This window comes from Microcebus murinus, chromosome 21 (genome assembly GCF_040939455.1).
Source record: "Microcebus murinus isolate Inina chromosome 21, M.murinus_Inina_mat1.0, whole genome shotgun sequence".
Lineage (NCBI taxonomy): Eukaryota > Metazoa > Chordata > Mammalia > Primates > Cheirogaleidae > Microcebus > Microcebus murinus.
In genome coordinates, this window is record NC_134124.1 from 36,397,172 (window position 1) to 36,413,867 (window position 16,696).

Sequence of the window (16,696 nt, forward strand, 5' to 3'; positions counted from 1 at the left end):
AGCCAATCAAGGTCTTTATGGGTCTTCATGACATTCCTTAGGGCTGAGTTTTAGTACATTTACTTAAACTAATGGCCTCTTGCCCTGAATAGCTTATTAGATAGGAAAAGAAATCTTATACTGATATTTTTGGGTTCAGAGGTTTGGGCTTATTTTGGTTAACTCTATGAAAATGGGTTATAGGAAACAGCACAGAACAGCCCAATTATTCAGATACAACCAATACCTAATTTAAAATGTGAGCTTCATGTTCTTTGTCCATTGCACCAGAGATTGAAGGGGCAGGGGGAATGTTTGTTGAATAAGTGCACCAAATGCCAGGCATTGTGCCTGTGGTGTCACATACCTTGTCTTGTTTTCTTCTCACCACAGTTTTATAAAGGAAGTGTTGTTATCCTTGTTTTTTGCTGATGAAATCAAGGTTCAGTGATGTTGCAGTGTAAAAACCACTTGCTTAGGATATGATGATTTGAACTCAGGCCTTGTAATAGATTTTAATTATTTCTCTCTGCCAGGCAAGATTAGAATGAACAAACTGTCAAGAAGAAGAAAAAGTCTATTGATCTAGGAACTAATCGAGCCTAGAATGCCAGTTTTTTATTTTTTAATACGACTAAGTTGTGAAAAGAAGTGTTTATCACTTTAAGCATTTCTAATGCTCAAAATGAGTGTAGTTTATTTAGTGAAGGTGGAATTAAAAAATGTTCCCAAAGGCATTCTGGAGAAATGATCTGATTTGTCAGTTTAGGGGGGATCCAAATGGAGCTATTGATCCAGTCAGGGTAATGCCCTGAAGACACGTCAATTTAGTTCTAGTTTGTAATTCTATTAGTGAACATTTGGTAGCCTAAGATCTGTAAGACTCTGCCTTCATTAAAGAGGTCTTGATGAAAAAGTACTGACTGAAGAGGGAACTTGTTAAGAAATATAAGATGCTATTCAATGTGATTCCTCCTAAAGTCAGATAATTACCTCTTTGCCTTTAACCTCTGACACTTTTTGCATCCAGGCAATGTCCATACAATGAAGTATTTCATACCTTGCAGGTGTCAATAGAGGGAGAATTCCAGGTCATGACAAAACTCATTTAAGCAGACCACTTTTTTAAGCTTTTGTTCTAAAGTCACACTCTACCACTTACTATGTGACTTTGTAGGCAGTTAGTTAACTTCTCATAGCTTCATTTGCCTAAAGTGGGGATAAGAAATAATAGTACTGACTTCACATGATGGTTGTGAGGAACTAATGTATGTAATTGATAATATACTTCATATAAGATGCACAACACAGAGCCAGGAGGAACATGTTAGCCACTTTCTTTATTGATGGTGGTGGATTTATGGCATGCTACACATACGCTACAATCTGTGGATATGGAGATGAGTGAAGGTCACAGTTCAGTGAGTATTTATGTCAGAGCTTATCAATATCATGTGGGATGTCAGTGCTAGGGGGATGCAAGGGAAAAGGGGCATGTTTTCTGCACAGGGATGTGAGGATCATTTGAAAGTAGGATCTTGAAAGTTGACTAGTCAACTCTTGATAACCCATGGGTTTAAATATTATTTGATCCAACAAGAATATTTACATTTTGGAAAATTTGGGGTTAAAACTCCCATAGCTACCTTTGATTAATTATGGACTCTACTAGCATCTCAAACTTCCTATTTATTTTGGCAGCTGACACACTGGCATAGACTTTACTTTCAAACCAAAATATTTTCTTTTCCCTTCTTCACCAGGGAAAGTTTAAGCCAGAAAGAAACTTCCATAGCCTGATGCAGATATGTAGCAGTCCGAGAAGTGATGATCACAGTAATGTATGTTTTTACAGAAAGAGAAGGAGTAAAGGGGTAAATGGATTTTGGCTTTGGTTCTTAATAATGTGGTTACATTCAATTAATTACATTTTGTGTTTTAGTTAGACTCAATCCAGTAATGCCAAAACACACTAACTCAAGTATAAAAAGAACTGATAATTGGTCACGGTGGTGGTAGTGGTAGCATAGGGTATATTTAGATGAGAAAATTTAGGTTGAGGAGTTACTGCCTCTGTGCACAAAACTTAGCTGTGAACATCCTAACAGTCCAGACAAAAAGTGAAACATGATAAATTATGCAGCTCTCATTCTCTTAATGAAAGTAAACATACTTTTAAACAAGACTGAAACCTTTTAGAGAGAAATTTGCCTTGTGGGTCTGTAATCATGGGGCATTGACAGACATACTGAATTTTTCCTTGCTAACAGATTTTACAAGAAAATTCATACATGTTTAACAAATGGTAATTATTACTAATATTTTCCACTTATTAAAATCTGAGATCATACTGTTAAGTCACAATTCTATAGGCAAGTCAGAAGGGACCAGGACATACTATATAGTTTTCTAATGATGTGGCTTAATAAATAGGTAGAATTTTAAGGAATGTGTGATTAGCATATCCTTTATTTAGACTGTTTTTCTTAGATAAAGATGGCTTATAGGGCATTTGACCAAAAGTTTTGAGAGAGAGGAGACACAACATTAGTAAATACCTGAAGGGCAGATATTCTGTGTTGTTGAATGAAAAAAGAGCCATATGCTTAAGATATTGAAACCAAATATAATATTTTAGAAACCAAAGGTAATATTTTATTGTGAAAATGTAAGTATTAGATTTGTATTTTGTTTCTTCACAATGGTGAACCACTCACCTCTCCAGGCTTTTTCTCAAAGAACAATTCTGCATTTGTTGGCATTGAATTTGATTATAATCTTTCCCAAGGTGTGGACCTTAGAGCTTGGAAGACAGAGCTTTGTTTCAGATTTCAAAAGCAAAGCCTTTCTTTTCATAACGAAAGGTTACAGTGATTCTGATAGAATATTTAAGCTGGTCTGTATCACAGCCAGTCAACCAGGATGTAAACTACAAATCACACCCCCAAGTATCTAATGAAGTTAACTCATTGAATGGAATTGCTTAACGCAGTAGTTCTCAAAGTATAGTCCCTGGCATCACTTGGAAACTTGTAAGAAATGTGAATTTTTGGATCCTACTTAGACCTCTTAAATAAGAAACTCTGGGGGTGAACCCAGTAATCTGTGTTTTAGTAAGACCTACAGGTGATTCTCATGTACTCTAAAGTATGAGGAACACTGAGTTAGATCATTATCTGGATGTTAAAAATTGCCACGGATGATTACTTTGGTTTGTGGCATAATTACAATTTAATGGTTCTTCCTGATAGTAATGGACCAACAGGTTCACGTGCTTCTTGTGGCTACTTCTGAAATATTATGAAATGCCTTGTCATTTACTGTATGCTGATGTAGGTCTTCCTATTTTGCCATGGCAGGCAGGATTATTCAGGTGTTAAAAGGAAGGGTCCTGTCCTTTGAAATATTCATTTTGTTTTGTCAGCAGTTTATTTTTGGCAACTTTTATTTTCATAGTAGTATCATATGGTTTTTCTTTTAGAAATTAGCCTGTGAAATAGAGCTGACAGAAACTGAAACCAACCAGTTACTGACATGCAACTCCATATGTTGAATATGGCAGTTAATATTACAAAATAAAATGAGATCTAAGTATTGTATTATAGTTTGCTTTGCTGAGCCTTGAACATAATTGGTGCTCTTTTATTTTCATTCATGATCATTAAGCTCTTGTGGTCTAGAGTCAGAAGACCTGGTTTCAAATTCTGCCTCCTCCACTTACCTAACATTGATGAAGCTATTTAATTACTCTAAGCTTCAATTTCTTCATCTGTAAAATGGTATAGTAAGTGAACATGTCTAATTGTATAGGGTTTTTGTGAGTAGTAAATGAGATTATGCATGTAACCCATAATGGTAGCTGCTGATATTATTATTATTACTACCATATTTCCTTGAAAATAAGACAGGGTCTTATATTTATTTTTCCTCAAGAAAACACCCTAGGGCTTATTTTCAGGGGATATGTTATGTTTTTTAAGTACAGTACAACAGTCTACATTTATTCAAATATAGTTGTCTTCTTCTGGAACATCATCATAACTCTCCAAACCCCGAATTCCATCCTGAATTTCTTGTGACTCTATTTCTTTTAGAACCATTGGCCCCAGTCTCTCATGTCAATCAATAGAGCTCTCATGGAGCGGATGAGAAGGGCTGCTCATCTTCTTTACCGTTCTAGGACGAAATGCCTGGGTTGTGCAGATGCTCTGTGTAGCCAGCCATGCCCATCACTAGGTCTTATTTTCAGGGTAGGGCTTATATTGGGCAAATGCTTAGAAATCCTGCTAGGGCTTATTTTATGGGTAGGTCTTATTTTCTGGGAAACACGGTACCACTTCTACTGCCTGGTTCTATGGTAAGCTTCTTACCTACATTCTCTACATGATTGTAATCATAACCAATGAGAAAGCTGCTACTATTTCAGTTTGCAAAGAAAGAAATTGCATCTGAGAGATATCAATGATATAATCTGGCCATGGTCAAATAGCTAATGAGTGACATAGCTGGAATTCAAATTCAGTGGTCTTCAATTCCAGAATCTAGGATTTTAAGCACTTCTTCACAGGGTTTGGCACAAATAGCACATGCCTAACAAACTGTAGCTAAGATCATCAGTGATATTAATCTTAATGCTGCAAGCATGGAAGTATCTATGGGCTAAAATTGTGCAGGTTACTTCGCTCTCTATTTCAGATACACCATCTTTAAAAGATAGGAGTAGCCAGGCCTGGTGGCTCACACTGGTAATTCCAGCACTTTGGGAGGCTGAGGCCAGGAGTTTGAGACCAGCCTGGGCAACACAATGAGACCACTATCTCTACAAAAAAAAAAGAAATTAAAAATAAGCTAGGTATGGTGGTGTGTACCTGTAGTCCAGCTACTCAGGAGGCTGAGGCAGGAAGATTGCCTGAGCCCAGGCATTCAAGGTTACACAGTAAGCTATGATCATGCCCCTGCACTCCAACCTGGGCAACAGAGAAAGACCCTGTCTCTAAAAATAAATACTCCTGGGTTAGCAGATAACCCAGAGATGCATTTGTGATAGATCTCTAATTTGTGTGTCATATCTATTTGTCATCTCAGTGAGGTGAAGAAAGAAATTATTTTTTTCTTTCATGTCTTATGGTTTTAGTAGCTCTAATATCATTTATTAATATTTGTATAAGTAAAATATAAGTAATATTTGAGTGCCTACTGTTTGCCAGGCAGTAGCCAGCCTGTTCATGCTCTCAGGGCCCTTATAGAAGAATGGTGCCTCTCTTATTTAAGTGTATGTCTTACTTAGTATGGTCATTTGACTGCCATGATCATGACCTTACCCAAGGAAGTATCACTTGTTTTGGAGGGATACTTAGGCTTGAATCCTGACCAGGCTGCTAAACTACCCAGTAACCTGCTATGTATTAATAGTAAACTTTGTAAGTTTTCTTTAGTCTCAGTTTTTATTAGTAAAACAGGAATAGCAAAATCTAACTTAGGAGGTTCAAAGATTACGACAGTATTATTAAAGGACCTAGAATAATATCAGGTACTTAGTTTTTGCTCAATAAAGGGTAGTGCTTCTTTTCTACTTTTTTCCTAAGATACTGGCAGTGATGGATAGGAGCAAATAGAATTGTCAGTATCTTTTGTTTTATAAGAGATTCTTTGATCTTTTATATGAAACCAGGATACTTCACTCTCCTTTTCCCCAACAAATCGGTTTAAGTAGATTTTTTTCCCAAAAAAGCTTGTTATTTTGCATTATACATAGCATAATGAAAATGTGGTGACTGTTTTTTTAAGACTCTAAGAGTTCATTTTCTTACTGATCTATTATTGACCCCTTCCTTTTTGTGAGCAAAAAGGTAATGGACTTTGATTAGTCATTCTCATCCTTATTTTTGGTTCCTGCTATAATTGTCATCATGATTTACACTAAATCTTGGAAGATCACAGACATCTTAGGATATCAGAAAGCTAGGATACAAATTTATTTTTGAGCTAGGCAAAGGACATTAGAGGTCTAATCAAACCACTTCCTTTTATGGACCACAAAGAAAGTCCAGAGGGTGAAAGTGCTCACATAATATGCCAAGCTCACATAATATGCCAGGCAGAATTGAGGCTTCCTAGCATCTAATGTTTCTTCCACTAATGTGTACTAGTGTTCATGTTTTGGTCATCAGCTCAAGTTCAGTCAAGAAAGACTATCACTTCTCCATGGATTGTTTAGCAATAAAAGAAGAGCTATTGCCTAACAAGGTTTCTATTTTACAGTTAGTTTACTTTCTGAGACTGGATCCTAGAAAATAGGTCAGTGGTTATATTTGGTTCAATTAGCAACCAAAAAAGGCAAAATCAAAGAAGGAAATATGGGAATCAAAGCACTCTTATGTTTTTGATTTGACTCTGATTGTTACAGAAGAAAAACAGCATTGTTTGTGTTGTTCTTATACCTTGGGTTTATTCATTTATGTCTCTATCTCCCTCTATCTACTTCCTAATTGTATAGACACTCGTATTTAGGATTTTTTTTATTAGATGTTAAAAATGGACAGAAAAGATCAGTGAGGGAATAAATCAAGAATTATAAACTTTAAACTCTCTCTGAGAACAGAATGTTTATTTGGCAAAATATGTGGCTTTTGGACTCTTTACCAAACCTCTTTACCAATACATCATAAGAAATAAAATATTAAACAAATGTAAAATAGTTTATAGTAAGTATAATTGCCAATAAGGTTGGGTCATGGGAAATACATATTAGACTAGGTTTGACAAGAATGTGGTACCAGTGCCATTAGGCGTTAGACCTTGTATTTATTAATCATCAGCTGTCTATTGAGGCACTGGTTCCTTCTGAGTTCACATAGAACCTGTGACTCCTCCACACATTGCATCTGAGAGATACTACCAACTGATCAGAGTTTGTATATTGTCATTTACTTGTCATCATGTATTAAATTATAGCAAATTAAAGGAAAAATTAGTATCATTACTAAAAATTAGTGTGAAAAGGATAGAGTTTTTTTTCTTTCATCCTATAAAACATTGCTGAAATTTTAAAATTTCACTTAGAATTTAGTTTTAATATACTTTAACAGTTATATATCACTGGTTATAAATTTAGCAAAAATCTTTATATTCTAGGCAGTATACTTGGGGTGGGGCAGTGTTTGGTATGGTTTACTAAATTCCAATACTACATTAAGAAACTGGTTGGTAAAAAGAAGGCTTCTTGACTTACTAGAAATAGCTTTTATAAAACAAACCAAGCAAAAACACTGTTATATTCTTTATCAACTGCTTCTTTTCAGTGCTTTTGTCATTCAGTGATTGGTAAAATGCAAGTTCCGGAAATTCACAAGGTTGCTTACTATGCTAATTGTGTGAAAAAGAATAGACTGAATTTTCCTCTCTCCTCATCCCCACCATTAGTTATTTTGGCAAAAGAAAACATAGAGCTCTATAGAGGGAAAGGGGAAATATTAAAGTAAATCTTAAGGAAGTAGGAGAGAAGTATTTTAAATGTTTAAAAATTACTTGAAGGGATTCATCCATTCATTGATTTAACAAACATTTGCATACTTTCTACCTGCCAGGACCTGTGTGAGGCATAGTGATATGGAAATGTAGGGCAGTGCTTCTCAACCTATTTCACATCATGACACATGTAGAAAATGATAATACTTAAACAGAGATCATCTGCCAGGGAGCTCTTGCCACCTCAGGACCTTCTGGGCAGTCTTGTGGACTGAGGACATGACTATCTTGGCACACCATCACACCATCTGAGGTGGACACAGTGGGAACATTTGATGTAAAGACATGGTTCCTGCTCGTGGGAAGCTCATAAGGCAGTGAACAAACACGGAGAATCATTGTCTCCAAGACTAGTTTGTAATGGGGACGGAAATGTGAATGGCCCATTTATGGGAATGGTTTGTAGATTGCTGAAAGAGCACGAATCCAGCTACTATAGAAAAACATGGTGTAACTTTGTATTAGCTTCTAAACCTTAAATTATGCCTCAAATTCACTTTGCTTCCAAAAGAATATGCAGTAGGGGGTTTTGATTTAATTCAGTGCTTGAGATGAGGAAATATAAAAACAGAACAGTTTCTTTTATGAATACTAACCCTTAGAAATTCTGATTCTGGGCATACATCCTCCTGCCTCTCTATAGATAGACCTTGTTGAGGAGATGAGAATAATGAGGAAAAAATCAGGAGGAAAAGGTGGCAAAAATGTTCTGGAGGGAATCATAACAGTTTAGAGTAGAATAGGATGTTAAGGCACCTGCCCCTTCTCCCCTATCCTCATCCTCACCCCAACCTTCCCACCCTGGGGAAAAACCTGCAATGCTCTCTCCCACCTCTGATATTAGATTATAGCCAAATATAACTGCCCTTACACTCCTCAAGTTGCAGAGGTAAAATGTTTGTATCTAAACAATTCACTAGGCCGGGCGCGGTGGCTCACGCCTGTAATCCTAGCTCTTGGGAGGCCGAGGCGGGCGGATTGCTCAAGGTCAGGAGTTCAAAACCAGCCTGAGCAAGAGCGAGACCCTGTCTCTACTATAAATAGAAAGAAATTAATTGGCCAACTGATATATATATAAAAAATTAGCCGGGCATGGTGGCGCATGCCTGTAGTCCCAGCTACTCGGGAGGCTGAGGCAGAAGGATCGCTCGAGCCCAGGAGTTTGAGGTTGCTGTGAGCTAGGCTGACGCCACGGCACTCACTCTAGCCTGGACAACAAAGCAAGACTCTGTCTCAAAAAAAAAAAATAAAAAAAAATAAACAATTCACTCAGTGAACATTACTGAATATCTACATGATGAGATGGGATCAGGAATGGTCCCTGTTTCAGGGAGGCATAATAATCACACAGGGTGACAAGTGTTATAGAAGCACAGAGGAGAAATGTCAGGTCAGTTAAAACAAATGCTTTTGAGTCAAAGACATGCTTTGTCAGCCTAGTGGTTCTAGAAAATAGCTAGGAAAGTGGAAAAGTTAGGTCCCAACAAATTTGTTTGTTTATTTTACAAAGGATAAAATTAGGAGGTGATTTTTTTTAAAAGCCAAAGCTTTGAATTAAAAAGTAATGTAAAAAGAAATATAACTGAAGAGAAGATTTTAGAATCCTGCTTGTTTGATTCTTCTGGAAGCCTTTTTTTTCCCCTTTAATACTCATGCAGTGGCATGTGTGCGCGTGTGTGGTATTTATTCTTAAGGTGGGTCAGAAGCATGTATTATTGTTTCCTTTCAGAGTTTAATTTTAAAAAGTTTTCATCTCCTGCTTTTAATTTATCAGGCTAAACTTTAATTTTAGTTATCTCTAGTACTCTTCATCCTGAGGAATGCGAAAGCAGTTGGGTTGTTGTATTATTTTAGGATTCCTCACCCACTCTTGAAATGCACTTGGTTAAGCTAGGGTTTAAGACCAGCAATGTACTCCACACCCTTTCTTCCCTTTAATTTTAATGGTAGTAAAATCAAGCCTGATTTTGCCAGTTGAAATAGTAAATAAGCACTGAATTTTTTTTCGTTTGTTTTTGTTTTTTTTTTGTTTTGTTTTTTCATCCAGATTCTAACTCTGATCAGTTGTCCTTTTATCCTTATTTACCAGAATTAATGACTGGATTGTTTGGGGACCTAATAACATATTGCACTGGGGGTAGGGAGGGCTAGACCATGCTTCAGCAGTTCTCTATTGCTATTCTCATTCTTCTCCTTAGAGAACGCTTCCACTCCTGATGGGAGAGCAGTGCCTGTGCTTCGTTTTTCCAGGTTTATTTTTTTATTGGTGGAGGGGAGATTCTACCAAAATTGTTTTTCATCTATTTTTGGGGGGAAGTGGGAGAGGTTTTGTCTACTTTCCATATGGATTATTAGTTTTAAAAGCAAATTTTTAGAGAGGATACATTCATTAACATTCATGGACAGCGTTGGTATTAATAATATAGAGATGGATAAATCAATCATATTTTTAATTTCTTAAAATAAAGGCATAATTTGTCATGATTTCCCAATGATATTTATTTTGGGATGCTTTGCATTAGTTTGCATTAGTGGTCTTATTTTCAAACCTTGGCTTATAAGAAAATATAGCAAGTCTAAATAGCACCAATCTGGCAGATAGCTACTGGAACAAGTTTGGAATGCTTTACCATACTATTGCAATCTTAAGTGGTGAGAAGATGAAGAATTTTTTTTTTTTGCATTTGTTTAATGTTCTTAATTAATATGGAAATTAGTATTAATGTTTCTATTTTAAACATTAAAGTAGATGCTTTTGTTGAAATTATTGTTAGAAATCAAATCATTCTTTGCTGAGCCTTGTGTATGTACTTTTATGGTTTTTAATGTTTGCTAAGTGTTATAATAACATTTAATAATTACCTTATACATGCAGTAAAATTGTTACCTTTTTATCTGTATCCCATCAAATGCAACTTATTACCCTCTTTTACATTAAAATGCAATTTTAAAAAATGGTTTGTGGCTGTTTGCCTTTACAGGATCGCCCCAGGACATTTGACATGCACTCGCTGGAGAGTTCACTCATTGACATAATGAGAGCTGAAAATGATACCATTAAAGGTAAATTTAGAAATACAACCACTTGATTTTAGAAAATAGTTAAAAATATGTATTATCTATTTAATCTGATGAACAGTATGACTGATATTATGGAGTCATATTTTATATAAAATTCTATCAATTTTATAGATGTACCTCTTTTTGTTAAAAAAAAAAAACAAGCATATTTGATGGACATCATGATACCAATGAAGCATACTACAAAAGTAGTATGCTAAGAGTGGACAGTTAACTCAAAGACAAGAACCATACACTTCATTTTTTAATATCTTAGGCAATCACTTCTCATTGCTTCGGTGGTATGTGTCTACCCACTTGTGACAATGACTTCCTAGTGACTATACACAAGGAAGAGTTTGTTCCAGTGTCGGTAGATTTTATTTGCCTGGTTTTCTGTTTTAAAAATTGGCCAACAGTTTCAAAGTTAAAATGAAGTTTCATGAGTCTTGAGATTTTTTTCTATGTGTTATGTTTAAAAAAATAGTACTATTCCTACTTGGCTTGTGGTCTCAATTCTGTTACTGACTAGCTGCGTTTTCTTGAATAAGACATTCAATTTGACTAGGCCTCAGTTTCTTCATCTTTATAATAAGATTTACAATCACCTGGGGAGCTTTACAAATAAAATAGATGCCTGGCCCCAACTTATAATGGGGCGGGGGTTCACATGTCATTCTTTAATATCTCAGATGATGCTAGCATGTAGCCAGGGTTGAGAATTATCAAACTAGATGTTCTCTAAGGGCCTTTTCTTTGGTTTTGTGAAAACTATCATACAAAATAAAACATTTTTCTTCACACAAAAAATCTCAGTTTACTAGAAAGTAGTTTTATTACAAAATAAATTTGTTGTGTTTGCTATATTTGATCATCCTACTTGTTAGTTTGTCCATTCATTCATTCAGTGATTCAGTGTTTTGTTTTTGTTTTTGTTTTTTGAGACAGAGTCTCGCTTTGTTGCACAGGCTAGAGTGAGTGCCGTAGCATCAGCCTAGCTCACAGCAACCTCAAACTCCTGGGCTCAAGCAATCCTCCTGCCTCAGCCTCCCGAGTAGCTGGGACTACAGGCATGAGCCACCATGCTCGGCTAATTTTTTTTTCTATATATATTAGTTGGCCAATTAATTTCTTTCTATTTATGGTAGAGACGGGGTCTCACTCTTGCTCAGGTTGGTTTCGAACTCCTGACCTCCAGCAGTCCGCCCGCCTCGGCCTCCCAGAGTGCTAGGATTACAGGCGTGAGCCACCGCACCCGGCCCAGTGATTTAGTGTTTAGTACGGAAGTCTGCTTTGTGCCAGACATAAAGCTTTGCTCTGAGGTCAAAGATGGCAAGGCAGCCTATGGCTTCAAGTGGTGACCAGCTTAGCCTAGCTTTCCCTTGAGTTTGGCATATCATATTACTGATGCAGTAAAACTTTTACATATTTTTCAATAGATCAGTAATGGTAATTTTTTAATGAGGAAAGTTTTGGGGGTTTTGGAAAGATGAAAAAGAATGTGTGAAAAAATAGGCATCTGATGAGATAAGTTTGAAATAGGAATATTTTGAATGTCTTTACTGAATTCCTGATGGATGGAATTCTGATGAATGTCTCTAATCCAGATGCATGCTCTATGTCTGAAGAAAGATGATCTCTCACTCAGAATTGGCTCTATTTTTGCTACTTTTTAGCACTATGACTTTGGGTAGTCCTTCAGCCTCTTTGACCCTTTGTTTTCTCCTCAGAAAAATAGAGTCAGAGGCTATTTCTAGCACTAGAAAAATTGTACACTCTTAAAAAGCAGCTAAAGGAAAAATCAGAATAAGGTTTTTGGATTGTACCAATGTCAATTTCCTGGTTTGTACTATAATTATATAAAATGTTACCATTTGAGAACACTGGATTTATAAAGGGTACAAGAGGATCTCTGTACTTCTTTTTGCAACCTGCTATGAATCTATAATTATTTCAAAATTAAAAGTTAAGTACAGAAAAAGTAGCTAAAGGACATTTGTTTATCCTTAGATGTATTTAATTCCCTTAGCATATTTTTTTAGAGCCTCCTATGGTACTAGATACTAGGGATAATAAGTAATTAGAAATCATTTTTTATGATAAATGTCTATGGTTTTTATCAGAGAAAACACAGGTTATAAATAGTAGTAGATATAAACAGTTTGTTATGTGATGTTGCTAAGAAGCAAGCCTCTAACTGGTTCTTAAGTTAACCTATAAGAGTTTGCACACATTGTTCTAACAGGATTAACAGTCAGATTTCCAAGTTTCAGCCAGGTTATCTCCCTTAGGTTTATTTATTTCCTCTAGTTTGCTAAGTGGATTATTGTATAAAGTTCCCCCTTTATTCTATGTTCCCTTTTAAATTTCTTCTTACCAATTTTTACCTAAATTAAGTTTCTTTAAGCTAATTCTATAGGGATAATCAAAAGTTAAGTCTGATGATAGAAAAAATTAAGTCTGATTAGTCTAGTCTGGGAACATAAAGATTTTCATAGAAGGCAGCATGACAGAATGGAAAGACAGTGGGTTTTGGAATCAGATCTGGATTTAAACTCCCACTCTGCCACTACAGTTTGTGGAGGTCCGGAGGATTAAATGATATGACACAGCTATAGAATATAGCATATTGCCTCATTTGTAGAAGACACTCAAGAAATTGTATGAATTCTTACTAAACATCTAGTAAATTGGATTGAGATAGCCAGTTTCACTTTAAGTTTAGGAGCCAATCTGGCTTGAGTATATTAAATTAATCTTGTGTGTTTTTTCCTTCAAAGAGCAGTAAAGAATTCACAGAAGAGTGTGTGGAACTAAAATGCCAGGGTATAGTTACACTTGATTTTTTTCTGAAACCAAGATCATTAACTTTGTATCATTGTAGTTTGTCACTACCATAATGTTGTTTTGCTCAGGTTAATAATATTTTATTTCTTGCCAAAGTCTCTTCTGATTTAGATAGTTGTTTTAGGAATGCTATCTTGATTTTTTAAAAATAAATCATTTACTTATTTTTAATTTTTAATTTTGTGAGATTTTGTTTAAAGGTGATAATAAAATTTGAATACCTTAAAAAATAACACATTCTCATCTTAAAATAGGTATCTAACACCTGCCAATTCATTTTGAAATTAAATAAATAAATAAAAATACTCTACTAGTGCTTTGCATGCTTAGACACAGAAAACAGAAAATTGACATTAATTCTGAGACTAATAGAATATACACCTCTCAGGAAAAAAATACAAAAATTTAACTAACAGGATTAATCTGAAAGTTGTTTTAAAAAGACTCCACCATTTTATAATTTTATACTTGGATTCATTTTATCTTAAAAACAATTTTATAAAACGTATTATGAATGGCCGCATTTATTTTTATCTTTCATTTCCAGTTTTTCATAGATATGTGGATTGTGTGTGGGTTTAAATGATGGAGCCTAAAATTGATACAAGAACTACAAGTTGAATCTATTGGTGTGACTATGTTATTACTTTAAATTTTTTAAAAAGCCAGAAAACTGGCTTTTTTCATTTGGGAAAAAAAAAATCTCCCTTGATGTAGTGGGGTTTAAAAATTTTGTTTTTCCTATCAACAAACTAGATACTTTAATGTGCCTAGGAACCTTCAAATACAGTTTTTGTATTTCTTTATGAATGTGTTGTTGATTCCAACTGGCTTGTTTGGAACCTTTTATCTGTCTATTTCTTTTTTCTTTTAACAAATTTTCAAAAGGAATACTTAGCCTTCATTTCATAATTTATCTTAGTTTTTTTATGGTTTATTTTTAATTGTTTTTCTAAGAATTTTAAGGCTGCTATCATTTTTTTGCATGTACTTGGGCTCTTTGGGGAGGAAAAGTGTCCTTCCCATACCTTATCTCCATGTCCTTTCTCTGGTTGTCTGGCATGTCTGTAAGTTATTTTTATCCCCGAAATTGTGTATTGCCTTCTCTATAACCAACACCAGTGACAATCTGAGGAAGCTCTTCCCCAGAGACCTATTTCATTTTTTTTACTGCACACCCAGTCTCATAAGCTAAGAGCCTGAGCTACAGATTGATTTTGAATTTTGATCTCCCAGGTGGGAGCTTGTGCATTGCTACAATATTATTAGGCTTATCAAGTATTTTCTTCACCTAGACAGAAAAATCTTTTATTATCGTAGATGCTCAGATGATTATTTGGGGAATATTGTATCTTACTGTTGTTATTCGTGTTTTTTCTTGCCTGTGAAATTGGTACTTATTATTCAGAAATGGAGCAGCATGAAATAGATTAAAACCACATGCGGATACATCTGTTTTCAGCCTCCTGAAGCATAGGTTGCACACAGTGAAATAAAGATTCATGGAGCAGTGTCATGTTCAGTGTATAGTCAGACCTCTGAAAATTAAGGAGGCTTTTTTTCTCTCCTGTGTGTGAAGGGAATAAAAGGATGTAGGTATAAACCAAGAAGGTAGTGGGTTTTGTAGAATGGAAGCAGAGGGAGGCAGCACTGGAATAAAGAGACAAAAACAGTGCTTAAAAATTATCAGATGACAAACAGAATATAATAGTCCACAGTTTCATGATAGTGGTGCAGTATTTTAAATCCGATATATGAAAACAGTTTAATTTGCTTCATTTCACTAGAAAGCCAAATTCAGGCAGCAAAATTATTGAGAGAGCAAAGGTAATCTGTAAATTGTCAGAACATTATAGTTCTTCAGATATTGATTAACTAACTTATGAGTCAGAATATCATCATATTTTTCCTTTGAATATTGGCAACATGGAGGCTTTTTCTTTTCATATTATTATAAAATGTGTCTTGCTTTCGATTTTTGGAAGGGAGGACTCAACATATTCACCACAATTCCTCTGAGTTTTGGCATTTCAAATACTTGATTTGAATGTAAGCAATAATGTTTGCATTCAGAAAAGCAAGTTGTTTCAAGTGCCAGTCTTTTACATATCCCAATGGTGCCCAAGGAACCTATTGCATATGAAGAATAAGTAGTAGGAGCATGTTATACAGCTAAACACATTACTGCTTCACTGCTTCATGCATTCATTTAGTAGTTATTTATTTTAGGAGCAGTGGATCTCCTCCAAAAGTGCTATGCTTTAAATTCCTGACTGCTGAAGGTGTTTCGACCTTGCATTTTAAAACACTTTTGATATTTTTTTCTTTATCTACATGTTAATTAGGGGCCCTTCCCCCCACTAATTTTCATTGCTGTGAATTTGTTTGAAACAAATGCTTAAATGAGTGGGCAAGTGATGATTCCATCTGTGCTTCTTTTTTTTTGTTGCTAAGTGAAAGAATTTATAATAGTCTCTTTAGAATAAAATCATGAAACTAAATTGAAAGTTTAGTACACAAAGCTCGTTTCGTTAATTTCATAAAAGATTTTTTTTAATGTCATTGTAAAAGAGTGGTTGTTGGGTTAATAACTATTTGAATTCTGTATCTTTACAATAGGGAGAGAATGGGTTTAGTGTTACTTTTAAAAAGAACAATAATTGCCAGGAAACCTTAAGTTTTCTTTTTTTTTTTTTTTTTGATACAGAGTCTCGCTTTGTTGCCCAGGCTAGAGTGAGTGCCGTGGCGTCAGCCTAGCTCACAGCAACCTCAAACTCCTGGGCTCGAGCGATCCTTCTGCCTCAGCCTCCCGAGTAGCTGGGACTACAGGCATGTGCCACCATGCCCGGCTAATTTTTTTTTTTATATATATATCAGTTGGCCAATTAATTTCTTTCTATTTATAGTAGAGACGGGGGTCTGGCTCTTGCTCAGGCTGGTTTTGAACTCCTGACCTTGAGCAATCCGCCCGCCTTGGCCTCCCAAGAGCTAGGATTACAGGCGTGAGCCACCCCGCCCGGCCTTAAGTTTTCTTTTGATATGCAATTCTCCTAATATTCCTGTATTCCAACTTGCAGTCCCTTACTTGTCTATTTTAGAGAACATGTTGTATACTGATACAGATGTGTTAAAACAAATATTTTATATGGATACTGACTTTATGCAGGCTAAGATAGCTCTAGAAACCTGCTATGAGAGTTGCTGAATATAAGACTGAATTTTGTCATTTATTTATGTCATGACATATGTCATAAATTGGAAATAATTTGGGAATAAATAGAAT

General features: G+C 35.4%; 1 protein-coding gene across 4 annotated transcripts in view; it reads left to right on the forward strand.

Annotated features, from left to right (window-relative positions):
- CPEB4 (cytoplasmic polyadenylation element binding protein 4) overlaps positions 1-16,696 on the forward strand; it is a 70,261-nt gene that overhangs the window by 12,076 nt on the left and 41,489 nt on the right. For all 4 annotated transcript variants that reach the window (XM_012765513.2, XM_012765514.2, XM_012765515.2 and 1 more), the window contains exon 2: positions 10,488-10,569. In XM_012765513.2, the coding sequence (XP_012620967.1) occupies positions 10,488-10,569 (82 nt within the window). The remainder of the gene's footprint in view (positions 1-10,487; positions 10,570-16,696) is intronic.